This window comes from Heterocephalus glaber, unplaced genomic scaffold (assembly GCF_053883595.1).
Source record: "Heterocephalus glaber isolate CG9 unplaced genomic scaffold, H.glaber_assembly_v1.0 deba00001509, whole genome shotgun sequence".
Classification (NCBI taxonomy): domain Eukaryota; kingdom Metazoa; phylum Chordata; class Mammalia; order Rodentia; family Bathyergidae; genus Heterocephalus; species Heterocephalus glaber.
In genome coordinates, this window is record NW_028258325.1 from 2,403,459 (window position 1) to 2,430,697 (window position 27,239).

General features: G+C 62.6%; 1 protein-coding gene and 1 long non-coding RNA gene across 2 annotated transcripts; one reads left to right on the top strand and one right to left on the bottom strand.

The window, feature by feature from the left end:
• Positions 1 to 6,600: 6,600 nt before the first annotated feature.
• On the bottom strand, positions 6,601 to 15,813 carry LOC110349710 (uncharacterized). The gene is made up of 2 exons (XR_002395903.2): positions 8,528 to 15,813; positions 6,601 to 7,879 (listed from the first exon to the last, which is right to left on the bottom strand). It is a non-coding gene; the product is annotated as an uncharacterized LOC110349710 (long non-coding RNA).
• A 1,826-nt stretch (positions 15,814 to 17,639) lies between these two features.
• Positions 17,640 to 20,450, top strand: Adra2c (adrenoceptor alpha 2C). Its single transcript, XM_004847357.3, has one exon. It carries the CDS (start codon positions 18,742 to 18,744, stop codon positions 20,086 to 20,088), a length of 1,347 nt encoding a protein of 448 aa, XP_004847414.1. The 5' UTR covers positions 17,640 to 18,741; the 3' UTR covers positions 20,089 to 20,450.
• Positions 20,451 to 27,239: the final 6,789 nt, after the last annotated feature.

Below are 27,239 nucleotides of genomic sequence, written 5' to 3' on the forward strand. Positions count from 1 at the left end.
CTCCCAGGTGGGGCTTTTTTTCTTTCTTTTGTTACCAGGGATAGAACTCAGGACCTTGTGCTTGCAAGACAGGCAGCGGAACCACTGAGTTAAATCCCCGGCCCCAGGTGGGGCTTTTGGAGGGTGATGGGTCGTGGGGCTTGCAGTGTTAGGGGCGGGGCCTGGTGGGAGGCGTGGTCACTGGGTGTGGCCTGGAAGGGCTCCTCCCCTCGCGGCCCCTCCTTTCTCTGCTTCCTGTTCCCCATGCCCTGAGCAACTCTCTTCCACTGGCCCCTGTGCCCAGCCGCCCTGCCTCGGAGCCGGCCAACTATGGACTGAAACAGGAGCCAAAATAAACCCCTCTTCCTTTAAGAGTCTGATTCTGTCCCAGGGAAGTGACTAAGATGCCACCCTCTCAGCCTAGCCCATGGGGGGCCTTCTGGCTCCTCTTCCAAAGCAAACAAAAGATTTCCCTGAGCCCCAAATCATATGCCCCAGCTGCTCCCAGCCCACTGGAGCCCCATGAGCGGGGCCCTTAGAGCCAGTGGGAAGCCCTGTGGTGGAGGGGCGGGTCACAGAGTGGCCCCAGGGACGTGACCTTTACATCTGTCCCTCTGCCAGCCCCCCTCCCCTCCCTGTCCGCTGAGGCCCAGGAGGGGGCAGGTGGGCGCTGATCTCACTCAGTCCCCTGGAGCTTCCGTCACAGGCTCCAGCCACGATGCGGGTGTCACTTCCGCCTGTCCCAGCTCACCCAGCGAGGGGACCCAGGTGCAGAGCAGCGGCTGCCATCCCTGCACCTCCCTGCCCAGTGCTGGGCTGCCGGGGCCTGGACTTCATTGGGTGACAGGAAGCTGTCCCTCTGTGCTAGAAGTTGAGCCGTGAGCCTGTGGTGCGTTTGTGAGACCACCCACTTTCAGATGTACACTTCACGGCATAATTTAAACCCTCGGACATCTGTCAGAGTGTGGGACTCCTCGGTCCCCTTCCCATCCAACCACATCAGCAGTGGGCAGGGCGTGTGAGATCTACCTTGGAGGTCCTGTGTCCTGCAGACGGCGTAACAGCTCTCTCGCACCCTCCTGGTCCCCCAGAGGAGCTTGGGGCCTGGCATCAGCCTCAACCACCTGGGCAGCCCGCCCAGCCTGGTCCCTCTGAGCCCCCAGCCTGGGCCACCCTGCAGCAGTCCATCATCACCAGCCTGTTACCTTTGAGGCCTCCGAGCTGCTGAGGGGAGCAAGGAGCCCCAGGTGCAGAGGCTCCAGGTGACTGGGGACCCTGGGCCAGGAGGGCAGACCAAGCTCCCCTGCTGGCTCACAGCCCTGGGTGCCCATGGTCACTCAGCAGTGGGTACAGCCCCCTCCCTCCCTCCCTGTCAGGAACTAAGGAGTAATCGTGGGCCCTGCCCCTCTGGAGGCCACAGAGCCATCCAGGGCTCCCCAGTCCCTGGGCACCTGTCCTGTTTGTTCTCTCACTCCAGTCCCAGAGGAAGCCTGCTGTTCGTATTCCAGTCCCTGCGTTTCAATAGCTACTTAACCTGACTAGAGCTTCGGCCTTGATCAAATTGATTTCAACAGAGAAGAAAATAATATTACATTAAAGCTGCTGAAAAACTGACCATCTGACTTCTGTGTGGTCTCAGGGGTGGAGACTGCATTTCCGTCCCTGTGATGCTCCTGCTCTGTGTCTGCCCAGGCCAGTGGCTGTGACAGCCATGCAGGCCGAAGTCCTGGAGAGGAGGGAGAGGAATCCCTGCATCCTGGGGTCCTGTGCGCCAGATGCACCCTGGGATGCACCCTGGGGATGCACCTGCCTACTGGGAAGCCAACATGGGAGCCAGAGGCAGTACGGCCCCTGCTCTATCTGCTGGCCCTGCACTCCCTGACACTTGGGGCCTTGAGGGGGCTTCCACCCTCCTATTGCAGAGGGAGGCCCAGGAGCAGGATCTGCCCCTCCCACCCCAGCCAGTTGCCCCCCTGAGAGCCATGTCCTCCCCTCCCATGCAGCCAGGTCCTTTGCCCTTCCATAAGAGGGTCCTGGGTGTTTGAAGATGCCACCCTGGGGCCTCTTAGCGGGCACCTGGGGGAGCAGGGCATGTGGGAATGCTCTGTGTGCGAGTCAGCTAGGAGTACAGGCGAGGCCCCATGAAGAACATGGTGCCCAGGGCAGGGGCCATCCAGGCCACCCAGGGGCCCTGGCCTAGCTCTCCACTGACTGAGGGCAACACAGGGGCCACACTGAGGAGGACAGCAGCTTGGCTGGGCCCCACCTCCTCCCTGGGCCACTGTCATCAGGGCTCACTGCTCCCTGGAGAAAAGCACAGGGTGCAGCAGGGCCCCCGCCTGTCCACTCTGCACTCTGGATCAGGGTCCTGGTCCCAGAGCCCTGGCATCCACACGCAGGATGCAGGCCTGGAGAGACTTGGGACCTCCAGCCCTGAGTCCTGGGAACCTGTCCCAGACTCTGAGCGGGCACCATCTGCTAAGGCCAAGCCAGGAGTTTCCTGGGCCAGGGCACCATGTGCTGGGCTCGGCTGCCATAGGAGTCTGCGTGTGCCCAGCTCTGCCATGAGGGCATCTCCAGGCAAGCATGGCACTGCCATTTCTGGAGAGACTTCTCCCACCGTCTGCAGACAGGTGACTGCGTGGCTCTTTCTCCTTATACCCTGAGTCCCAAGAGGAGGCAGATGGGACGCGTTCTGCCCACCACAGCCAGGGGGATGCTCATCCAGGAGGGTCAGAGGTGCTGAGCCCCTCGCTGGGTGCCTGGTCGAGGCGGCCACGCCTGACTGTAGGAGCTGTGTCCTCCCCAGAGGGGTGATGGACCCGGCTGCATCTGATTCCTAGTGTCCCCCGAAGCCCACCTGTGAAGTGGAGGGCCTTGGTCCTCATATGCATGGAGGATGGATCCCCACAACCCTGTCCATGTGACCGAGAGCCGCAGCCCACGTCCCCAGTGCCCACAGGGAGCAGGCTCCCCCATCAGATGTGGTGCTGTGCTGTGTCCTCAGCAAGGGCCAGGCCTCTCTGAACCCCTCTGCTCCGGGGCAGCTAAGCGGACTGGGAAACCTGCCTGGGTCATGGTCTGAAGGCTCAGTGAGTTGAGGGGAGGAAAGGACAGCCACAGATGCCCACCGTGGGAGGGAAGTGTGTGACAGCCCCGAGGACTGCGTGCCCCAGCCTGTGCCCTGCTGAGGAGAAGCTGCAGCTCGGGGCTGCACCCCATGGGGGTGTGGGAGTTGGGGTACAGAAGGAGACACTGCCTCAGTTCTTTTTCAGGTGAGATGGTTGCTTTTTCTAAAAGCTCCAGAAGTATTGTTTTTAAGGAGATTGGGCAGTGCAAGGGTTTTGTGTGGCTCTGAGGCCCACTCCAATTCACAGCGAGTGGCTGGGAGCCCCAGCCGACGGTGGGGACCAACTGTGGCCACAGAGAGACAGCCAGATGGATGTTCCTGGGTCCCCGGAGGTGGCGCAGGGTCAGAGGGGTCACGAAGAAGCCTGGAGCATCTTGTCAGCCAAGATGCAGAGAGACGCCTGCGCCTTCCGCACCTGACTGGCTGGGCAGCCAGAAACGAGGTGGCTGGGGGAACCGGTGACTCCCCAAGTGCTGGAGATCAGGGTATGAATCCAGAGCTGGCTCAGCCCTGAAACAAGCCGTCTCTGAGCCGGCGGGGTCAGGCTGCGTGGAGCAGCAGGCAGCTGCAGTCCCGCGTGGGGTTGGTCCCCCAGTGAAGGTGACCAGGACCTTCACTGCTGTCGCACCAGAAATGTCCGGGTGTCAGCACCCACATTCTCACAGCCCCATCTCACCAGGCGCTGCTAGGCAGAAGGGGAGGCCATGCCCTGGACGACTCCAGACAGCAGTTGGCTGTGGCAGTGCGCGTGCCCCCCGAGCGAGACTGTGCCCACCACGGTTGTCCTCCCTTGAGACCTGGTGGCCTCAGGCTCCTTAGATTCACTGAGTAGGTCAAGCCGCCATTGGCCCAGTCCTGCTGGAAAAGGTCAGAGGGGACGAGATGGCCCGGTCCCGAACTTGTCAAGTGAATGTCCCAGAGCTGGAGACAGACAGGAGCTGCAGCAGCAAGGGGAAGACGGACAGGGTCATGGCAAACCTGCCCCCTGCAGCCCCCGTGCTGGGCCCCACTTTCTGCCCTCAGCGCCATCTGCTTTTACATTCAAGATTGCAGGAGGTGGAGGCCAGCTGGGGGCCGCACCCGCGCTCACAGGCTGACCCTGAAGTCTGGGGAATCATGGAGGACACCACTGCGGAGAGTGGGGCCGCCCCAGGGGCCGCTGCTTCCTCCCAAAGGCCTTGGGGACCTGAGGGGATCCGGGAAGGCGAGCACCAATGGGTTCCTTTACTCTGCCCACCCTTCCTGCAATGTCGTTATCATATTACATCGGAACTCTTCCAAAAAGCCACCAGGATCTCACTCAAGTGACTCTTGTGGAGATTGAATCTGATTACGGACTGCTTATGACATTTGCACAAACCCAACCCAAACATGCACAGGAAGATAGATCTTCAACTCTAGACCTGGGGTTCTCAAGACGGAACCCATTCAATTAAAAAGGCAGAAGCTGTCAGATTTTTAAAAAGACTATCTCCATGTGTGACGACCTGAAAATTGGAACCCCAGGCTGAGATTTCTCTCCAGCTATGCTTCCTGATTATCTACAATTTCATCTTGGAACCAATCTTAATGGCTTAGCATCCAGTCCTTCCTCCATGTATCAAACTCATACCAAACAGTGACTCCAGACTGCAGGAGATGTATTTTCTGCACCTGTCTATAAGTCTTTTTCTACAATTTAGACAGCAACAAAGAAAAACCCCACAGAAGTACTATCCCCAAATCTGTTTTTTTTCTTCCTATATCAGAGATTGCCCATGCTAGGCAAGTGCTCCATCCCTGAGCTATATCCCTAACCTTTTTCCCTTTTTCACTTTGAGACAAAGTCTAGATAAATTTTCCAGGTCTTGAATTGCCTCCTGCCTCAGCCTCCCAAGAAGCTGGGATATAAGTGTCCACCACTACACTCAACTATCACCAACTCTTCGGTAAAATTTTGTGTTTAGGGTTTTAATGGCTTCTTAGAAGTGTGTCTTTATAATACCACGGTTTTCTCCCCTGAAATGGTGCTACTCTATTATGACATTCCTCTTAAGCCCCTCTTTTCCTGGAGATTGCTCTTGGTAGCCTCTGTTGCCTGGCCCAATGGGGCCTCTCATCCCTGCTCCAGGCTGCTCCCCAGCCCTGCCCTACCTCCACATGGAATTGGATCTACTGATTCTTCAACACCCTTCTCTTACTGTTACCCTGCTCTTGCTGGAGCACATCCTTAAGTAACTTTCTAACAATAGGTTCATGGAACATGAACACCTGTGTTCTGTGCTTTGACATGTTACACCCTGTCCTGCCACTTGATGAAGAGCTTGTGTCAAATTCTAGGTTGAAGACGGTTTGTTGCAGAGCCATGGACATGCGTTCCTCCTGGTATCCAGTGCTGGTGGGGCTACAGCCCTGTGGATTCTCATCTGTGTAGCCGACCTGTTTCTCCCAGGACGTTTCAGCCACCCAGAGGTGATGCACCGGCTGGGCCTGCTGGCTGGGGTGGATGTGGCCACAGTTGGAGCTGGAGGGGAGGAACCTTTGGAGCTGAAGACCCCTGGGCCTGGGTGGTCACAGGCCGAGGTGCTGCACAGGGAGCCTGGCGCCTCCCCGTCTTCACCTGCCCCTGCTTCCCTCTGCCCCCACCATGCCCACACGCCTGAGGCCCCACAGGCTCAGGGCTGTGCCCTTGGGCTCCCACCTCTCCCTTCCTGTGCTTCAATCCTGGTGTTGCCTCAGAGCTGTGAGAGGCGATGGGTGGACAGCATTGGGAGGCCCAGCGCTGTGCCTCCTTGGCCCAGAGCCCCTCCACCTCTGTCCGCTTCCCTTCTGGGGACTCGGCCCCAGTTTGGTACTTTTCCTTCCAAACGTCTAACCCTGGGAAATATCCTCAAGTATTTCGCCCCTGTTCTCTGCTGACGTTTCTGTTTCGGCAGCTGCTGCTCAACCCTGAGCCCTGTCCTGTTCTCTCACCTTCCCTTTCCATCGGCGGCGTCTTGGGACTGTGGACTGGCTGTGTGTCCTCTGGCGCAGCGATGGACTCTGCGGTCCTCCTGCAATTTCCGTGTCCCCCTCCACCCTGGGGGAGCACCTGCCTGAGTCACCGGGTCCCCTGCAGTTCTAGGGACAGAATAGCAAGCAGGCACTCTCCCACTGCGTGCCCCAAGAACGGGAGCGTGAGCCTCTGAACTCGGGGTCACTGTACCCGCCCACCATTGCCTGGTCTGTTTTATCTTCGGGGTGCAGTGCCCTGTGGTCTCCCGGTAGGAGATGGGGTGGAGGAGAGCACCCTGGGGACTCAGGGTCTGGAGCCACAGGTTGGGGCAGCAGAGTCCTGGCCACGCCGGCCTCGGACCCTAGTCGCAGCTCCCTCTAGGGGGCAGCCTGGGCCGAGGAGTAAGGAGCTCTGGACCCTGCTCCCCAGCTGCAGCAGTGGCTTGGGTCTTGGTGCTCCCAGCCTGTGTGAAGGCGTCACAACGCAGCCCCAAGGAAAGACTCTACTGAGGACGCAGTAAAATCACAATGAGCTTTGCTCCCACAGAGAGCGGGGCTAGACACTAAAGATCCTGTGGAAAAACAAACAGGATCGCTAAGGGAGGGCTTCGGAGGAAGCGCTTGGCAGGGCTGTGTGAGGAGGACAGCGCCTGTGACAGAGGGAGACACGGCCTGGGACAGGGGGGCACCAGGGCTCAGACCTGCTGCCGGGAACTAGGGTGGCATCAAGGAGCCGTCCCGGTCCCCAGGGCCACACCGACCCTCACCTACATCCATGTCGGGCCAGGCCCAGAGAGGACTGGAAAAAGGTAAACTGAGGCCCCTTCCACATGCCGTGGATAAGAATAAACTCCAGGGGCACCAGAGATCTGCACAAGCAAACAGGAACACACAAATGGAGTCGCCTGAAAAACAGCCTCACAAGAACAGAGACAAGCAGGCCTGCAAGGCAAATGACCTGGGAGAAAACATTTGGAACCGTGACTCAGGTGGAAGGGGAAGGTCCCTAACACACAAAGAACATTCGAAAGTAGGGAAAGGAAAACCCCACAGCGAGAGCGGCCTTGTCCCGCCAGGCAGGTTCCCGATGGCTGGCATGCAGCGTGGGGGCTCTGTCTGCGACTCTCTCGAGTGGGGGCGCTGGGCCCCTCTTCCTGGGTCTCAGGCCACCTTGGGGCCCTGCTGGGGGCCTGGGTCCCATCCTGTGCTTGTTTTCTCCATGATGTCAGGGATGTGTCCCAGGAGGAGACTGAGGGCACGTGTGCACATGCGGGTGTCGTCTGTTGGTGAGGCAGGGGACCAGGTGTGCACAGGCCTGGCCACCTTCCAAAGTAGGCCTGCAGGAAGCCACCCCGAAAGCCACCAGGGCCCCCCAGGGAGGCCGGTGAGGGGGGCGAGGGGATGCTCCCTGCCCACACCCAGCGCAGAAGCTGCTCAGTGCTTTACAGTAAATTAAATCAAAGGGGTGAGCACAGGAGAGGGAAATCTGGGACCAGTCATATCCCACACGAGGTTCAGAGCCACCGCAGAAATGAAGAGGAGATGTAAGTGGTCCAGGTAGTCCAGGGACCCGCTTTGCCACACAGCAGTCTGGGCTGGATGGGAGGGGCAGGCTCACCCCATGTGTGCTTCTGCCTGTGTGGGGCTGGGAGAAGCCACCCAGAAGCTGCAGTCAGTGCCGTCTGGGCTCATGTGACAGCGTGCCTGGTGCCTGCAGAAAGGCCGCCGACCCTGTTTTCCGCAGTGTTTCTCACCGGCAGGAGCCCGAGCTCCCGGAAGGAGCGGCTGATGTTAGGGCTGGGGAAGGAACAGTTCAGAATTAGATTAGAACATCTTGTTATGGGGGGGCACGGACGGACAGGGGGTGGGAGAGGGAGAGGGAGGGAGAGGGGGAAGTCACAAAGACTCAGCTTGCAAGGGCTCTTTTGTCCAAATTTGGAACAATTGAGCACCAACATAATGAAAAACAGCAATGAACTATAAATCACGGAAGCCAGCGTGGTGGTGTACCCCTGTGATCCCAGCACTCTGAGAGGCCGAGGCAGGAGGACTGTGAGTTCAAGTCCAACCTGGGCAACTTGGCGACTTAGTGAGACTTTGTCTCAAGATAAAACATTAGAAAAGAAATGGCTGTGGATGCAGCTCAGAGCGAAGGTCCTGGGTTCGATCCCCACTACCTGCCCTCGTGATTGAAAAGACAGGGAGCCACACACACGCAAGTGAACAGACAGGTGGGCGATGGGCAGGTGTGAGACAGTGGGTGGGTGGGGGTGACAGCGAGACCGAGGCTGATGTTTCAGGAGGCCCGAGCACGGCATGTGCAGGAACCTTGGCCTTGAACCCCAAGCCTGAGTGAAGGCTAGGTCAGGGGGTGGTTATAAGTCAGCAGGAAATAAGCAACAAGAACACAAAGCAGATAAATCAGACAACTCCTGAGCAACTCACCGGGCCCGGCCCTGCAGGAGGCGGGGACATCGTGCCACGGGGACTGGATGGCAGCTGCCTGCGTCCACACAGCCCACCCAGAGGAGCCTGTGCATAAGGACAGCTGTGTCCCTCTCGGCTCCCCTGGAGACATGCCCAGGGCCGGGTTGCTGGGGACGGTGGTCATGCTGCTCCACCTGCAGAGGCTGCAGAGCCGTCCACCGTGCAGGTGGAGGCTGGGCGTGGTGGCCCCCAGCAGGCAGCTTGCTCTCCCAGAACCCCGACTCGGCCGCTGCAGGAGCCCAAGCCTCCTGGCACCCAGCCCTGCTAATAGAATAAATGCTCTTCTCTGCCGAGTGCCTGAGCACGCGGTTTCCATGGATACCCCTCCTAATGGCTTAATGAGACCAGGGCACGGCTGCCACAGCCTGTGCCAGGCCTACGCTGCAGACTCCTCCCTGGACACCGAGAGCGGTGGCCTGTGCACCCTGCAGTGGACGCTGGACAGAGGCCAGCACCCCACAGGCGGCACTTTGATGCTGTTGTGACAGCCAACCCGAGGCGCCCGTTCCAGGACCTGCTGCCTACGCTGTCCTGGATGCCACTGTCCTGCCCTGATGGTTTCCACTGAGAGCCACGCATGTCACACGCAGAGCCGTGGGTCCCCACCCAAGTGCCCGCCAGAGCCATGTTACAGGCATGTGTGGTGCCTGCCCACCCCTGCTGCTGGCATTGTGAAAGGGGCATCGCTACAGTGTCCAGCCTCCTGACATCTCCTTGCCGCCCGTGCCACTCGGCCCAGCTGCTCCTGGTCCCTGCCTGCTCCCCCAAGGCTGGGGGGGCTCAGTGCAGCAGGGGCCCAGGGTGTGGCTGGCTGGCACCGTCGCCAGGCCTGGACTGAGCACTGCCATGAGTTGAGCACCAGGGCATGACAAGGTCCCTGCAACCACAGCCCTGACCCGGAGCCCTGGACCCTCACCCACATTCGAGCTGGATTTAAAATGGTGAGGCCTTCGCCCCCAGCCCCAGGAGCAGGTGTTTTCTGTTTTGTTTCTTGAAACAGAGTCTCAATATGTACACCAGGCTGGTATCAAACTTGCGGCAATGCCCCTGCCTCAGCCTCCCCAGTGCTAGGGTTACATGTGTGTGGCACCGTGCTCAGCTTTGGAACGAGCCCCTCTGAGCAATGCTCCCACAGGATTCCTACCACCACTAACACAGCCATCTCAGGGCACAGGGAGGGGCTGCAGGGCCTGGGGACACCCCTCTGTAGAGGCAGCCATCTCCACAGAGACCTGAGGACCGAAGCAGAGAGCTGGGGGGGTGGGGGGGTGTTGGCACCAGGGCCCAGGGTTCCCGTGCCCGAGGTCCTCTGGGTGGCCCTGTCCAATGGTGGGAAGCGTCTGGCACTCAGGGCTCCTGGGAGGAGCAGTGGTGGCCACACAGGGAAGGGACCCGCAGGGCAGGGACAGGGCAGCCGGAAGCCACAGGGACCTGCGCCGTGCTGGAGTCGGGGTTGGCCAGGGCTGTGGCTGCAGAGGAACGCGGCCCTGCAGGAAGGGAGCCAGCTTGGCTAGGCCAGGACCAGGTCCACAGGGTGCATGGGCACACTGCATGGGGTAGAGGGCACCAGGGCAGGGAGCCTCCAAGGATGGCAGCTCTGGGGCAGGGTGACATCCTTGGGGAGGACCAGGACCGGGCCTCTCTCATCAGAGCTGGGGCCCGAGAAGGTGCCCAGCCAGGCAAGCCGCACCTCCTGCCCGGGCTCAGGCTGGCACTGGCTGGGGCGACTCACACCCCAAGCTTGCCAGAGGCTAGGGAGCACCTGGTCTCCCTGCCACGATCCTGGGAAGGTGGCCCAAGGGCTGCCTGCCTCAGAGATGGCTTTATTCGATGCCCACTCCCTCATCCGGTCATCGGCTGGTCTCATGTGTCCACCTGGCGCCGGGCAGGGGTCCCCGTGAAAGGACCCCCAGAGCACAGAGGACGGGTGTGCTGGCCTGGGAGGTGAGGGAGGGAGCCAGAAGGTCACAGTGGGAAGGGTAGGGGACAGGGGTCGGGTCCAGCCCTGAGCTCCTGGAAGTGCACAGGGGAGGCCAAAGAGGGGAGGCAGCCCAGGTGATGGTCCCTTGGGGAGAGTAGCCGGCCTGTGCTCCTGGCTGTTTGGACTCAGGCAGCTGCGCTGGGGGCTGGCGGGTGGGGGAGAAACACTGGGCCACCCGTCAATAGTCAGGGCCCCTGGGGGCGGAGAGGGTGATACCCATCTCCCCGCCAGTCTGCGGGGGCAGAGCCCTGGGATGTCGCCCCCTCCTGACACCAGTGGGCCTTGTACCCACACCAGACCCTGAAGGTCCAAGACCTCAGCATTTCACTGGGCCGGGGGAGGGCTCCCTGGCACCTCCACCTCCCTCGCAGAGGGCCAGGCGGAGCCCCAGGGCGGCGGGCTGCCTGCGTCTGTCCTGGCCAAGACCTAGAAGTGCACCTCTGTGCTGATGAAAAAGCGGCATTCACCTCCTTGCCGGATTCATGCGTTTTTCCAGCTGTAATTGAAACAAGATCTGGAATGAGCCATCTAATTACTGCTCTTTCCTCGAAATTGAACGATAACATGTCCTGTCGATACAAGGCTTTGTTCAAGTCAAACACAGTTTCCCAGGGCAATTCCGACAAGCTCTGCAAAAAGTATACCCGTGCCTGATGGAATCTGCTTAATGCTTTGTTCCATCGCCCAAGCCCCAGCTTCTTTGTGTTCCCCAGTTCCTGCATAACAAGGGCTGATGACTCCCCTCACCTGAAGAAGCCCTGCTGAATTCGAATTCCAGAGCCCGGGGAGACCTCAGCACCAACCCACGAATTTGTCAGCGGGATAAACTGAGTCCAGGACGTGGCGGCGCAGTGGATGTCATGGGGCATCGGCTGTAGGTTTGCTCCAAGGGCCGGGGAAGACACACCAGGGCGGGGTGCTGGAGACCCTGGGAGCCGATCTGTCTGGGTTCAGACCCCAACTGGGCTGTGCACCACCTGCTCCCCGTGATGGCTGGACCTCAACCCCAGGCCTGACCCCAAGAACACTCCCCCCTTCCTCTTCCCAGCCTCTGGCAGTGTTGGTCACCGCGTGAGCTGCCCATCCCGCTGTGCAGACTCACGTGGACAAGACGCTACAGCCATGGCTGAGCCGTCCCACCTGAGGGCTCCCAGGGATGCGGGCTGCTCCACGTGGCTAGGGAAAGAGACAGGAGCTGGGTCCTCACCCCTGCCAGGCCACCACACCAGCCCTGTGCACAAGAGAAAGGGATGCCGCCCGTCCACACTGCTGTGTCTTGGGTCTTTTGTTACAGCAGCATCACTTGCACCCTGACAAGTGTCAGTGTAGCTCTGATCCCCCTCAGGGGACATCTCCAGTTTGAACCAGTGACTCACACTGGGGGCCTGTGTTCTCCTAAAGGTTTCTGAGAAGGGAAAACTCAAGAAGAGAACACAGCTGATCTTGCCGAGTTTGGGCTCAAGATGTCCAGGTTCCACCCCAAACGTTCCGGGCTGTGGTGGCTGCTCCGCCTGCCACACTGCCTGCTGGGAAGACCTGGGCGCCTGGACACACGCAGAAGGAAGCCAGCGAAGTCCAGGGTCCGCTCGGACGTGAGCATTCCAAACAGTGAGGGCTCCAGCTCTGAACTCCGTCTGGCTTGGCTGCCCTTGTCGGTGGCGGTCACACTCACAACTCATAGCAGGACAGCTGTTTTCCTAACACACAGCCCTGGCAGGTTCCCAGGGTGGCGGGGAGGTGTCAGAGCTCAGGGTGGGGAAGCTGGGCCCCGAGAGCAATGTCCACGCCACGCTCGCCGTCCACAGGGCGCTGTCCCGGCCCTCGTGGGTTAGGGCAGGCGGTGCCCCTGGCTTCCATTTGTGCCACAGTGGGGACAAGACGGTGATTCTGCAGCCCTTCAGTGGCCCGCTGTACGGCGCTCCCAGAATGACGCGGCTGAGGTCATGGGGCTCCGTGCTCTGTGGCCCAACTGCCTTCCTGGCAAAGCTGAGCAGAGACGCACCCTTGGCCGGGGTTTGCTGACAGCGGGGACGGCTGATGGTGAAGGTCAGCAGGGACTGATGGAGAGCGTGCGGGGTGTCAGACCTTACCAGGATTGCTTATTTTTATAGGAATTGTAAAAACTGTTGCCAAAGTAACTCGGGCTCCTGGAACAAGGTGAACAGTTCAGAAGTGGGCAGTGCACAGTTGAGGAAACTGAGGCTGCAGTAGGCTGAGTGACCCACCGCGCTGTGTGACCGGGGCGTCTGCAGGGCCCAATCCTCCTGGGGGCTGGGGGAGCTGTCTCGGGTCTCCCGGGTCTGGAAGCCGCTGCAGTCTGCAGCACGGCAACCTCCCCCTCTCACTCAGGACTTGGTTATGCCGGCCCACCTGGGCCCCCGGGCCCCACGCCACGCGGGCCCTCGTTCAGTCAGGGCTGCAGGGCCCCTTTGGTCCCTACGGCCACACTTGCCGGTCGCGGGATTAGAATGTGGAGAACGCGGGCAGCTGTGGGCTAGGGCAGGGGGGATTGTTTTGCTTACCACCGGCTGCCACTGTCCAGGGAGGCAGAAGAGGGCCGGGGTGGCCGATTGCTTAGGGTACAGTGGCCGGTGGGCTACAGCACCCTCCTCCCTGAAGGGATCTAGTAGCAGCTGCACGTGCTTCCCTCCCTCAGCAGGAGGACGCCTGGCCAAAGGGGGGCCACAGAGTGGGGTCGTGGAGGCCAAAGGACAAAGTGTGGGGACACAGCCTCTTTCTCACGATGGCTTTCCTGCTCCTCAGCTCAATTCCTCTTCATCACATGACAGCTGCCACAGCTCCGGGCATCACATGTTCGCAGATGCACAACAAAGGGGAAGGCAGCTAATGGGTCTTCTTGCTCATTTCTTGCTTGTCATCAGGCCTGAGTCCCCCAGCCCCCTTCTGCAGCCCCTGGGATGAGCAAGCTGGTGCCGGGAACTCCTCAGAGGCCCTCCTGGGGACCCTGCACAGGAGCCAAAGAGCTGGGAGAGACAGGCTCTTCCCGAGGTCACGTGGGTAGAACCCAGTGAGCTGAGCCCAGGTGCAGGCCCAGCAGCCACCATCTCCCTAGGCCCAGGCCCAGGAGGGCAGGAGCAGAGGCTCCTGGGCCTGCCTGCCTGTCGCTGCCACACCAAGGGTACCCTGGACTGAATGATGGGACGAAGATGCGGGGGGAGGCCTGGCTTCCAAGGCCAGGCCAGGGCAAGCAGGTACAGGCTGTGGGGCGGCAGAGAGGCCAGTGTGAGGCCTTCGGGCAGCCGAGGGGGGCGGAGCACAGCAGGGCTCAAGGAGCCCCAAGCCCTGCTCTAATCCGCTGCACGCAGGCCAATCCGCGTGCTGGAGCCGCCTCCCCGGGGGCTGTCGGAACTCAGCTACGACAAATCCATCGGCGATCAATACGCAATGGATTCCGTCTGCGGCTGTGTGCCCAGGGCCAGGCTGGCCGCCTTCTGACGAGACAGATCGGTTTCTGGAAGCCTGCAGGAGGGGCGGGAGAGAAGCCAGCCTCACTCTGTCCTGCCTCACACTGAAAAATGAAATTTCCAGTACACACAGGGAAAGATCCTCAGCTCAGCCGGAGGAAACACGTGCATCTGGCGCTGAGATATGGAAGCCGCCGAGCTTTGCCTGCACCCGCAGGGCCGGGCCAAGGGCAGTGGTCTCTGCTGGGCCCGGCCTTCCTCACCCCCACGGGCACCCGTGGATGGCAAAGGCAGACATGGCACACAGGGTATCAGTGTGCAGCAGGCATGGACCTCAGGAGCCCTGGCCTGATGCCCCCACTCCCAGGCAGGGGAGACTGAAGCCAGGAAGGCAGGGGGCTCCCCCACTTTGAGCCAACCCGGAAGGGCCTGCTGGGTTGGGATGCCAGGCTGGCAGAGGAAGCTGCCAGGGAGAGGCCCCACCTGGATGCACGGAGCACCCAGAGGCTCCCAGCCGGGCTGAGGCTGGAGGACAGAGGCTCAGGGCTCCCTGAAAGGCCCCTCCCTCCTGCCACCCACGCCCTCGGCAGCTTTACGGGAGCTCCTCCTAGGAGCAGAGAGTGGGGGCTGGAACCAGCGGAGTGGGGCATGCACCCCCAAGACCCACTACCAAAGAACTGCTCACTCTCATAGCCTTGCCTGGGCAGCACCCAGGAAGCAGGCAAAGGGGCGAAGGGCCCAGCTGGGCTGAGCAGGGTGGCTTCCCGGAAGAGGGGCCACAGGCTACCAGTCAGGAAGGAAGAGAGTCTCAGGGACAGATAGGGAGGCAAAGATAGGATAGACTAGCAAGTGCCAATGCCCAGGGGCCACACGGGGCAAGGGCAAGTGGCCCTCAGTCTAGACGGAGAGGGCTGAAGGACTGCCCGAGAGCAAGGTGCAGGGGAGACCCACTCGGGCAGGGCTGCTGTGGTGGGCACAGCACAAGTCTGCTCTGCAGCTCGGGGAGTCGGCTGGGCCAACTGTGCACACGTGCACACATGTGTGCATGCCCTGTGGGAGTGGGCTGTGCACAGCCATGTGTCCACCCAGGTGTGCACAGATGTACACCATGCAAAGCATATGTACCTACATGGATGTGTATGCACAAGAGTATGTTTGTGTGTGCTTGTTCATGATTATATGCACAAACGTGGTACCTGTGCATGTGTCTGGATGCGTATGCCTGTCACATAGGAGGGTGAGAATGTGAGCGTGTGTGCACATGTGTGAGCAAGTGCATGCACAAGTGGTGTGCACACATGCATGTGGACATCTATGCACGCATTTGTGTGTGAGTGGGTAAACTTGTGGGTGCACAATACATGGAAAATACACAAGCGTGCAGTGCACTCACAGGTGTGGACAGAGATGTGTGCATGCCAGTAAGTGTGCAAGCACAGCAGTGCATGAATCAGTGCACATTCGTGTAGGTGTGTGTATATCCATGGATGTTCATGTCTACATGCACATGGAAGTGTGCATGCGCACACACAGAAGTATGCACTTCTGTGTGGGTGAGGATGTGAACACTCGTGTGCAGATGTGCAGGTGGGCGAGCAGATACACGTGTGTGGAGGAGGTGCATGTGCAGTGAGGTGGTTCAGGGAGACAAGCTCTGGGCCCACGCTGAGGCTGCTCAGAGCGCAGAACACCACATCCCGTGCCCCCAGGCGAGCGTCCCCATCCCCACAGGGCAGCTCCTGCCTGGGCACAGCAGCCAGCCCTCTGGGCCCCGCACCAGACAGGTGAAGTCCTCTGCGCCTTGCAGCCCCAGGCTTTCTCTGCAAAGCACTCGCCCCTCCCCACACACCCCTGAGCGTGCACAGACACACCCACCGCCGCCCCCCACGGGGGACTCCCCACATTTCTGCCACCTCTGCTCACATCCAGCCTGCCTGGCCACCAGCTGCTCCGGGAAGGCGTCTTCCTGGGCACATGCTGGTGCCTGACAATCAGAGCACTTTCCATGTCTGGGCAGGAGGCTCCTCTGGCTGCACTACAAACAGCCGCGCTCCCTGGGGCCTCAGCACCAAAAGTTCTGCACGCACTGCGTCTGAGCACAGCCCAGGGCTCCCAACCTGTGCACGGGGTACAGGGGCCCCATCCACCTCACACCCTCGGCTCCAGGTCCTGGTGTGGCTCCTCCTGTCCTCCTGGTTAGGCCAGGAGCTCAGGCCGCAGCAGCCAACTGTCCCTCCCCAAAGGCCTGGGCCACATGCTGGCCGGCCACTCCAGATGGCCTCAGCCGCCCTGGCCTGGGAGCAGCCCCCCGGGCAGCGAGAAGTCTTGTTGCTCTTGCGCCCAGGCTGCCATCACCTGTGAACACAGGGGGCTGTGGCTGGAGCAGGACCCCGCATGGACCCCTAAGGCCCGTGCACCCCCTGAAGTGCTGCTCAGGAGGCGAGACCCCTCCTGTGCGGGAGCCCCATGACAGCGCAGCTGCGGGGCAGTGACCTCTGCCCAAGGCCACTACCTTTGTGCCCTCCTCTGGCCCTGCCCTCCTCAAAAGCTGGCTCCCTTCCTGTGGCACCATCACCTCCTCCACGAAGTCCTGCTCCAGACTGGGAAGACCCCTGAGCGCTCCCCTTAGTGTGGGGCCCCGTCTGCCCCAGAGAGTGAGCCCTGCAATACCAGGCCTCCCTGGAAACCAGGGCTCCAGTGTGCCAATGACGGAGGATGCCAAGTGTGGGTCCTCATAACCCAGGTGCCCTGACTGGTGGCACCTACTGGGTCTCCAGGCCCCAAGGGGCCTCTGACAATCACGGTGGCTCTCCTGCCCCTCACTTGCCAGCCACAGCTCTTTGTTTCCGCTAAGTGTCTGAACACCCAGGACTGGGCCGGGACACTGTCTCCAGATGCACCCTGCCTCAGGCAGCCTCAAGTGTTGGCTCCGCTGGTGACAAACAGTGAACACGGGGGCCAGGTTCCAGTGACACCTGCTAAGCTGGCCGTGCCCCCAGGAAGCCTCCCCAGCCTTACAAGAGAACACCAGCCCAAGCAGTGAAAGCAGTCACCCTCGGGGTGCTCTGAAGGCACCCCCAGACAGGCACCCTTCCGGGACTCCCTCCTGGGCTTGGGGCACGGAAGCCCAATCCCTCCTATGAGGCCAAGCACCGGCCCCAGCGCAGGACTGCAGTGCCCCTTCCGCCCCACCTGACCATGCAGCAGAGGCCCCTGGCCAGCTGGGCAGGTTCCTACTATGGGGGCAATGTCATGCCTCGGTACTCCAGCGGAACCCCTTGGGCACTTCCTCCCTGGAGGTCTGTCCCCCACTGAGGGACCAGCGCGCAGCACCCAGACCAGCCTGCATGACAGTTCCTAAAGGGATGCACAGGGCCCGGTGGGGGCTGGGCCGCCCACCAGTGGCTTTCCTTTGCACCCACTCCAAAGCTGCCGGGTTTGGGGTTTGTCGGAGGCAGTGACAGAACCCCCCCCCCCCGCCGCCGCCTTTAAAAGGGTCACACAGGGGAAGAATTGAACTTCAAATACTGCCAAGATGGGCGCCGTGCTTGGGAGCCCGCCCGGGGCTGCACAGACACCGCTGTTATGATTCATGCTCCAGCATCGCGAAGCAGCAGCGCGCAGAGGAGGGACCCGAGGCCTGGGGAGGGGGCGGCTCCGCAGGGGAGCGCGGACCCCAAGCTCCGCCTGGCCAGTGCGCAGCTGGTGGTGCCGCGTACTACGCCCGGCTGCAAGCGCCTCGCCCTCCAATCAGGCCTCGGACCCCAGGCCAGCCGTGCTGCGCGCCGCTGTGCGCGCCCGCGCGCGTGTGCCTGTGCTGGGGGAGGCGAGGCGCCTCCCGTCTTAGAAAGAGCAGGCTTCTAGAACTCACCGCCCAGGCCAGCCCGAGCTCACCCCAGCCAGGCAGGCTGCAGTCGACCCTGGAGGGGGCGCCCTCGCCAAGCGCGCGCCCCGCGCCGCCGCCCTGGACTCCTCCCCGGCGCCACGCTGCCAGGTTTTCCGAGGCGGCCGCGGGCTCCGGCTGCCCGCCCGCTCCCCCCACCCCCAACCCCGAGGCGGTGGCTAGGGCCTGCCCGGCGCCCCGCCCCGCCCCGCGCGCCCTCCCCGCTGCGCAACTCGACCCAAGTTGGAAGCCGAGCCCGGGCGGCTGCACTCGCGGCGAGCGCACGGCAGCGGCTGCACTGGAGGAGTAGGAGGAGGCTGCGGCGCAGCGCCGGCGAGCGAGGGAGGCGAGGCGGCGCCCTCGCCCCGGAGCAGCGGGAGGACTTGCGGCGGCCCCGGCGCCCGGGTCGGGAAAGTAAAGTTGAAGCCGGAGGCTACGCGCGGGCGCTGGGACTCGGAGGAGCAGCAGCCCGCGTAGCCGCCCGGATGGGAGGCGGAGCGCCTGGGCCGCCGCCGCCTGCAGCCTGTGCCCCGGCCGGGCGCGGGGACAGTGGAGCCGCCCGGGCGCATCCGCTGGGGCGCAGCCTCAACGTGGGCTCGCTGCCGGGGCGCTCTCCGTGAGCGGGGCCGCGCGGGGACCCCAGGACCTGTTCCCCTTCCCCCTCGCCACCACGTTGCCGCTCGCTCCGGGCGCCTCCGGCTGTGCACTCGCGCGCGGCAGCGGCAGGGAGCCCGGCAGCCAGGCTCTCCAGCGCTCCGCCCGCCAGGCCACCACGGCCGAGGGCCGGCTGCGGGGCGATGTGGGCGCCGGCCCGTGCTGGGGGGCGTCAGAGTTACTGCGGCGGCTGCGCCCCGGGCCGGACAGCCTAGCTCTCGGGAGGACCATGGCGTCCCCGGCGCTGGTGGCCGCGGAGGGCCCCAACGCGAGTGGTGCGGGCGAGGGCGGCGGCGGCGCCAATGCCTCGGGGGCCGTGTGGGGGCCGCCGCCCAGCCAGTACTCGGCAGGCGCAGTGGCGGGGCTGGCGGCCGTGGTGGGCTTTCTCATCGTCTTCACCGTGGTGGGCAACGTGCTGGTGGTCATCGCCGTGCTGACCAGCCGGGCGCTGCGAGCGCCGCAGAACCTCTTCCTGGTGTCACTGGCCTCGGCCGACATCCTGGTGGCCACGCTGGTCATGCCCTTCTCGCTGGCCAACGAGCTCATGGCCTACTGGTACTTCGGACAGGTGTGGTGCGGCGTGTACCTGGCACTCGACGTGCTCTTCTGCACCTCGTCCATCGTGCACCTGTGCGCCATCAGTCTGGACCGCTACTGGTCCGTGACGCAGGCCGTCGAGTACAACCTGAAGCGCACGCCACGCAGAGTCAAGGCCACTATCGTAGCTGTGTGGCTCATCTCGGCCGTCATCTCCTTCCCGCCACTCGTCTCCTTCTACCGCCAGCCCGATGGCGCCGCCTACCCGCAGTGCGGCCTCAACGACGAGACCTGGTACATCCTGTCCTCCTGCATCGGCTCCTTCTTCGCGCCCTGCCTTATCATGGGCCTGGTCTACGCGCGCATCTACCGCGTGGCCAAGCTGCGCACGCGCACGCTCAGCGAGAAGCGCGGGCCCGTGGGCTACGACGGCGCGTCCCGGGCCACGGAGAACGGCGTGGGGGCGGCAGGGGCGGCAGCGGGAGAGAATGGGCACTGCGCCCTCCCGCGCGCCGACGTGGAGCCGGACGAGAGCAGCACGGCCGAGAAGAGGCTGCGCAGGGGTGCACTGCGGCGCGGCGCACGGCGGCGCCAGGGGGGCGCGGAAGCACAGGGGCCGGGGTCCGAGCCCCCCGAGCCGGGAGCGCTGTCGGCGTCCCGGTCCCCCGGGCCCGGAGGGCGCCTGTCCCGCGCCAGCTCGCGCTCCGTCGAGTTCTTCCTGTCGCGCCGGCGCCGGGCGCGCAGCAGCGTGTGCCGCCGCAAGGTGGCCCAGGCTCGAGAGAAGCGCTTCACCTTCGTGCTGGCCGTGGTCATGGGCGTGTTTGTGCTGTGCTGGTTCCCCTTCTTCTTCAGCTACAGCCTGTACGGCATCTGCCGCGAGGCCTGCCAGCTGCCCGGCCCGCTCTTCAAGCTCTTCTTCTGGATCGGCTACTGCAACAGCTCACTCAACCCAGTCATCTACACCGTCTTCAACCAGGACTTCCGGCGCTCCTTTAAGCACATCCTCTTCCGACGAAGGCGAAGGGGCTTCCGACAGTGACCTCGCATCCTGGCCAGAGACCCAGGGCAGACTGGCCCGGGGGCGCAGGGGAGTGGGGAGGAAAGAGGGCCCCCTTTGCCTCCCCTCTCAGCGGGGGCTACTTCCGGGCCTGCAGGCCTGGGTCCAGCTCCTGGGCCCCCATGGGGCGTGGCTGTGAAAGCCAGAGGGTGCGACCCCCACATGGGCGAGAGAAGAGACCCCCAGACACACACTGCGCAGCGTCCCCGATGAGCAAGGGCTGGCTTCCCGGGAGCAACGAGTTTAGAAGGCACCCAGTCTGGTTACTGAGAGTATTTCAGTGTTTGCCGAAAACGACAGCCAAAACAACCAAACTATTTTCTAAATAAACCTTTGTAATCTAAGTGCCGGGAGCAGCCCTCTGTCCTGCACGCTCGGGTGCGGTGGCCTCCAGACCCTCAGCCTGCCTCACCACCCTCCACTGCCGCAGGAGAGCTCTGGGGCCCCGGTTTCCAGGGTCCCCTCCTGCGTCTTGTTAGAAAGCTAAATGCTTGTACACATGGAGAACATACTCAGCATTCTTGCACTGTGAGAGGCTAAGAAGCGAAGGAATCCGAAGCCCCCGGGGACTGACCCTGCATTCCCGTCCCTGCCCCATCCAGGCACCTGCTGCCGTGGGGGAGGGGCCCTCCAAGCCCACACCCTTTCGGGCTGGCCTATTAGGGAAGCGGGGTGGGCTGGCACCCCCGTCATCAGACCTGTGTCTGCAAGAGCAAGTGCCACCTGCTAGCGTTTCTAAGGCCCTGAGCAGTGAGGGTGGGGACCTGTCCTGGCTGAGGAGGCAGCTGGAACCCATGCCTGTGGCCTAGGGCTTCTCCCACCTTTCGCTCACCCTTGCCCCTCAGCAGGGGCTAGAGAAGGGCACGTCCATGGTGCTGGCTTCCTGGGTGCTGGCCACTCAGCTGGCCGGGACCCCACGGGCTCCTCCAGCCCCTGCTGCAGAGTGTGGCTAAGCCTGGGGTACCTGAGTGCAGGGCTGGAAGCTGGAGCTGCGCACAGCAAGGGAGAGCCCCTGAGGTGCACACCTCCAGCTCCAGCTCGGGGCTCCTCCAGGGCTCCACCCCTTCGTGCCCAGGCTTCTCCCTGCTGCCCTCCCCTGCTGCCCACGTGTCTCCTGGGTCCCCGAGCACATGTCTCGGCCTCTTGTGGCCCAGGGTCTGTGCTTTCAGGGACTTACCCCTCAGTATTGCCTTTGTCTCTAAGCCCTGTCCCCCGGGCAGGGACCAGGGCAAGTCCATGGGAAAGACCCCTGCAGACACAGCTGCCTGGCCTTCTCATTCCTGCATGGGCCCTGCAGGAGCCAGCCCAGACTGTCCACGCTAGCTCACGAGGTGACCCTTACACTAGTTGTGTGACAGGCTTGGACATAGAGGGGGAGCCCACCCAGGGCACGGAGAGGAAGGGTGTGGGGAGTGAGCGGCCCAGGTGGATCAGAACCCGTTTGACTGCCCACCGCTGGCCTAGACAGACACCAGCTCCCCCTGGGCCTCACTCCCATTGTGGAGAGAGGAATGGTCCGCACTGCCGGTGAGTCGGGGGCCCTTGGGGTGACCTCTGCCAGGAGGGGGCTTGATGAGTGCCCTGGGATGGCCAAGGTATCACCCATGTCCTTAAGGAAGACCCCAAGCCCACGGTCTTAGAATTTCCTCTCCAGCATCTGCACTGTGCAGCTTACAGGAGGGGTCCAAACTGCTGGCCCCACGCCCAGCCCAAACCAGGATGCCCTTGCCTTGAGAGGAATAACCCTTTGGGAGCATATTTCAGGGGGCCCAGAGGGATGAATTAACCTGCCTGGGGTCGCACAGCTGGTGATAAAACCCAGCCAGGGCTCCAATTTCAATCCTAACTGCCTAGGCAATGTTTCTTCCAACCCCTCCTGCCTCTCTGAGGTCACGAATGGGCCACTTTCTTGGGCAGAGGAGGGGACCCGGGGCAGGGACCAGAGGTGGGAAGGTCCAGGCATGCTTTAGAAACCAAGGCTGTGCTTGTGGTGGGGGTGGAGCCCTGTGCCAGGCTGCAGAGGGTGTGGGGGTCACCTTGGCTCAGGGCCACCCGCGTCATAGCTGGGGGCCAGTCAGTGGGTCTGGGTTTGCTTCGAACCCCTGAGATCTGCAGGGGAAATGTTTGCCCTGGCCAGAGCCTGCCGGTTGCTTAGAGCTTCATAGCTGTCACGTGTGCACCTTGGTGCAGGGTGGGGACAGCCTGCAGCTGGGACACATGGCAGGCGTCCCTTGCAGGAATGTCAGCCACCTGCTCCTCCTTTCCCCAGACCTGGAGCTGCCCCTGCCAGGCACGTGGGGACTGCTGAGTGTGTGACCCAGGGTGATCACCTCACACAGGGCCTCAGCCCGTGAACAGACCCAAGGCGGCTGCCTGCCTGCCTGCTTCGGGGACTCAGGCTGGTCTCCGGCTGCTCCTCCATCTCCCCGGGGATGTGTGCTGGCACTGCTCTGCGGGTGCTGAGGACACCACCAGGGCACCGTCTCTGGAGTGTGGAAAAGAGCCAGGTGCTGCCCTCGATGTCCGCTGGCCAGCAGGTCTGGCCTCTGCCGTGGGCCTCCCTCATCTTCATGGATCCAGCCCAGCCTGCTGCCTCCCTTCAAGTCTGCCCTGCCGAGCCAGGGTTCTCAGTCTCTGTCTTGCTTGAGGAAACCAAGGCTCAGGTGACTGTGGCCTGGGGCTCTGTGATGGCTGTGGGGGACAAACCACAAAGGCAGGGGACAGCCCGGAGGGGCACTGGCTCCCATGCTGGCCTCTCCGGGACCCTGTGCCTGGCCCAGGCTGGGTGACTCATTCCTACCCATCCTGTGTGGATTCTGAGCTTGTGCAAAGCAGGGAGAGGAGCAGCTCAAATGTTCTCACAGCTTGGGAAGGGGCACCTGAGGGCGGTCTGTGGGTGTGTGGCAGGGCTGGGGTGAGGGCAGTGTTGGGGCAGTGGCCGTGTGGGTTTGCCAGGCAGGGGCCCTGCGTCCCCCAAGTCCCTTCCCTGGAGACCCAGTGCCACGGGCTGTGCATTCTTCCCCACTGGGTGCTGAGGGGTCGGGGCCTCCAGCAGGGCACAGTGCCATCCTCTGAGGTTCGCCTGGGAAGCAGAGTCAGCTGCAGACTCTGGGCCAAAAGAAATCCCTGGGGACCGAAAATGTTTTTCTTTCCTGCCAAGAGGATTTGTGGCTGCTCCCAGTAAAAAACCTCGGCGCAATAGGATCATTATGGCTGAAATAAGGAATCAGCCGTGCAGGGCGGAGGGAAAGCACGGATGCAGAAAGTCCATTAAAGGAGACACAAAACATGCCCAGAGCCACCTGGCAGCCAAGAAGAAAGGGGAAACAGGATATGCACACCTCCCACGCTAGGTAGACAGATCTGTGGACCAGGGCTTTGTGGGGAGCAGGAGCCCTGGACATCAGCCAATCCCATAGGGCAGATTTTCAGCTCTCAGGTACCCCCCCAGGGCTTGGGGACCTGGAGAACCCCAGGGGGCCTTCAGGCCTGTCTTGCAGGGGTGGGGAGTAACTGAAGCACCCAGGACCTTGCAGGGGTGGGGTGGGGTGCCTGGAGTCCGGACTGAGAGCTTTGGGAACACAGGGCTGGCCAGCCACAAGCCCTGCCCACCCTCTCTGCTGGCACCCAGGCCTAGGATAAACCCACCCACCGCGGGCTGCAGACCCAGACCGGCCACCGCACTCCCCCACCCGCCCCGCACAGAGCCAGGCCCTCCCTCCCTCCTGGCTTCCTCTCCAGGTGACCACAGGTCCCCATGTAGCCAGGAACCGAGGCCTGATGGATGCTGCAGTCCTGGCTAGGCAGGCTTCCCTGGCCATGCAGAAGCCCCGGAAGGACCGTCCCTGTCCCAGGCTATGCATGTGGTCAAGGGTGACGCCCCACAGGGGCTGGGGCCCTGGCGAGAGACCCCACGCAGCAAGAGGCTGGGTGGGGAGGCAGCTGCGCTGGGCTCAGGCGCAGGGGATTTTCTGCCTCACGTGCACCCCAGCCTTCGGAGCGGCTGTTCCTCCTGGTGGGCGGTTCCTCCCGCTTCCTCAGCTCTTCACTGGCTGTCTCAGAGAACAGGGCCCTCCACAAGGCTTCAGGAGGGAGCTGGGCTCCTGGGAGGGCCTGGGGGATCCGGTCTGCAGGGGGTGCCGCCTACATCAGTGACCCCCTCCCATCTGACTAAGTCACTAAGTGGCCTAGGCTGGGCTCAGATTTGTGATCCTCCTGCCTCAGCCTTCCTCGTGGAGTGCAGAATCAGGACTGCCCGACTTGGAGCTCCCCTCTCTGCTGCCTCCACTGCAACAACGCTGAGATGAAGGGTCAGGCTCACGGTGCACGTAGCCTCGCGTGCCCTCCCTGCAGCTGCGCCTCCACGGGGAGCCAGGCCCCCGCCCCTGCTCACTGCATCGTTGTAGGAACAGTGCCCCCCGCCCCCCCATATAAAATGCCACCCTGTGTTGCCAAATAACTCAGTTGCCGGCTTCCCTCAGTGTGACCACTGCACACCAGGGTGAATCTGTCCTCCTTCACTGTTAGGCGAGGTTGACTGTTGTCTTGGCTCCCCCAGGGCCTGAGCCCCAGCAGTGCAGCAGAGCAGCCTCTTGCTTTTGACAGCGCGCAGCACTCAAAGGGCTGCCAGCCTGGGGGACCATACCAGGTGTGTGGGCCGGGCCCAGAGGCTCCCACAGGCGGCACACAGTAGGAGCCTAATCGGCGTTGGGAGAACTGGCTGCGAGCGTGTCCCCTCTGCCCCTCACCTGGAAAGCTCTGAGTGAGCTGCAGGCTCAAAGGGCCCCAGCTGGCCCTGCCCAGCCCTTGTCCACATGAGGCCGCCTCAGTGAGTGAAACCACGCAGCGCGGCTCAGGCTTTGTGGCAGTGCCCCGGTCCCGATCCAACTCGGCTGGCTCACTTCCCGCTTTACGTTCCTCTGGTGAGGGGCGCTCACTGCCTCCCCGAAACCATCCAGTTCACGCAGGCACTGTGGCCCCTCAGGTTTTCCATTTTGTTTCCCGCAAATCTCCCTTCCTGGGCTTTCGCCCTCCGTCCTCGGGTAAACCACCAAGGATGTTTCAGGCAGCAGAGTCAGAGCCAACTTGCCTGTTACCCCTCCCTCTCTCCCTCCTCGCCTGTGTTCTGCTGCCAGGTCAGTGCCAGCTCTGGCTGGGCAGGAGGAGCAGACCCCGTGGGCTCGCAGGGCTTGGGGGACAGTGCCCTGTGCGTAGCACACAGCCAGCCCGGGGCCAGGACCAGCCGTGACCCTGCAGAGGAGCTGCCGGGGGAGGGGTGCCCTCAGCGAGGGGTCCCCTGAGCACGGGATTAGGGGCCCCTTGGGGCTCAGAAGGGTCCCCTGGCCCCAAAGGTGAGCGGCGTCCTGGCCTTGGGTCGGCTCCTCGATGGTCCTGCTGTGAGCCGGGCCCAGCACACCTGTGGCTGGGGAAAGTGAACTGGCTATCCCACTGCCTGCCCAGGACCCTGCTGCTGCTCTGGGCCTGGTGCCCCTCACAAAGGGCCAGGCCAGCGTAGGGGTCTGCCCTATGCCTGAGGGGACAGCTAGGAGGGGCATGAGGGGACACAGATCCCCGGAGAGCTCAGCCAGTGCAGGGGAAGGGATGTCTGTCAGGTGCACCACAACCCCAGCGCTGAGGACACTGTGTCCCCACACACGCCAGGCAGCAGGGCCAGCGGCCCGGCCACTGCCCCACGTGCTTCCAGACTATGGGCCTTGGTGACACTGAGCTGGGGCCCTTGGGATCTGGCCGAGCCTCCTGGCCCAAGAGCCAGACTGAGCCTCCTCCACTCAGAAGACCCCTCTGCCCACAGAGGTCCTCAGGCAAGAGGGTGCCATGCAGCTGGGACTAAGCCTAGTCTCCAGCCAGGGACAGGGCCACCCTGAGGTCAGGGACAAGGGCTTGTTGAGTGGCTGTGGTGGGTCAGTGGGGCTCTATCACAAGGGGCCCTGTGTCACTGACCTCTGCTGGGGACATCGGTGCAGATGCACACTCACCGTCAGTGGGGGACTGGCCTACCACCTCCACTCTGTCCCCGGGGGAGGCTCAGTGGGGTGGGTGGCCCAGGTCACCAGGCGCTGAGCCACCTCAGGAGGATAGGGACCTGCACACCCTCCGTGCTGTCTCTAGGGGGAAGTGGTTTGCCAAGCCCAGAACCTGGAGGCAGCTTCCTGGGGTGCCTGCCCCCCACTTCTTATCTGGGGGTCTGGGTGCTCAGCAACCTGTGGCCCCCCCAGGGCTGGGCCAAGTGCACCAGTATTTGCCCACTCAGAAAGCAAAGCCCGGTGCCCACGCACAGCCATGCTTGGGCAGAAGGCTGTCACATGGCTGCAGGACAGGAGGGGACAGCTCCTTGGGAAATGAAAGTGCGGGGTGCCGTCTGCTTTTTGCGACTTGTGGTGACCCAGTCACGCCCAAGGACGGCCCTCCCTGGGGGCTGTCGCCTGACCGAGGACACGACCTCCGAGCCCAGGGATGTTGGGTACCTGCATGGGAGTGGCTGAGGCCACCACCAAGCCCCCTCTGAATGCACCGAAGTGCTGTCAGCCTGGCCAGCGGTGATCACGCCCCCTAGCCTTGGGGTGGCCCAGTCCCCAGCCTGGGTGAGGCTATCTCTGTACCACATCCAGGGCCCCAGGGGCAGAGGGTGCCCATGGTTGCAGGTAGGGGTGATGAGAGGAGTCTGGGAGGGGTGCCAAGGGTGAGAGCACGCAGCGGACAGCTGTGCCGGGGAGTGAAGATCCACTCTGCCATGGGTCTTCACTCACAAAGCACCAAGCCAAGGCCACAAGACATCAGGACGGAGGGCATTCGGTGCCACGCAGGGGCCCTGTGCAGGCCCCTCGCCAACCTCTGACTGTGGAGCGGAGCGGCAGACCTGGGGTCAGTGGGGCACTGGCCCTGCAGGAGCGGGTGCTGATCCAGCTGCAGTTTGCTCAGCAGCCCCTGGCCTGTGGCGGCGGCAGCTGCCCTGCTCCTGAGTCAGGCCAGCTCCCGAGAGATGCTGCCTCCCCTGGCTCCTCTGATCCTCCACCTGGCTCACTGGAGAGTATCTGTCCAGCACCAGCCGAGTGAGCACCTGCGGGCAGCGCAGATGAAGACCAGAGCCTTCCTGTGGATGCTGCTGTTGCCAT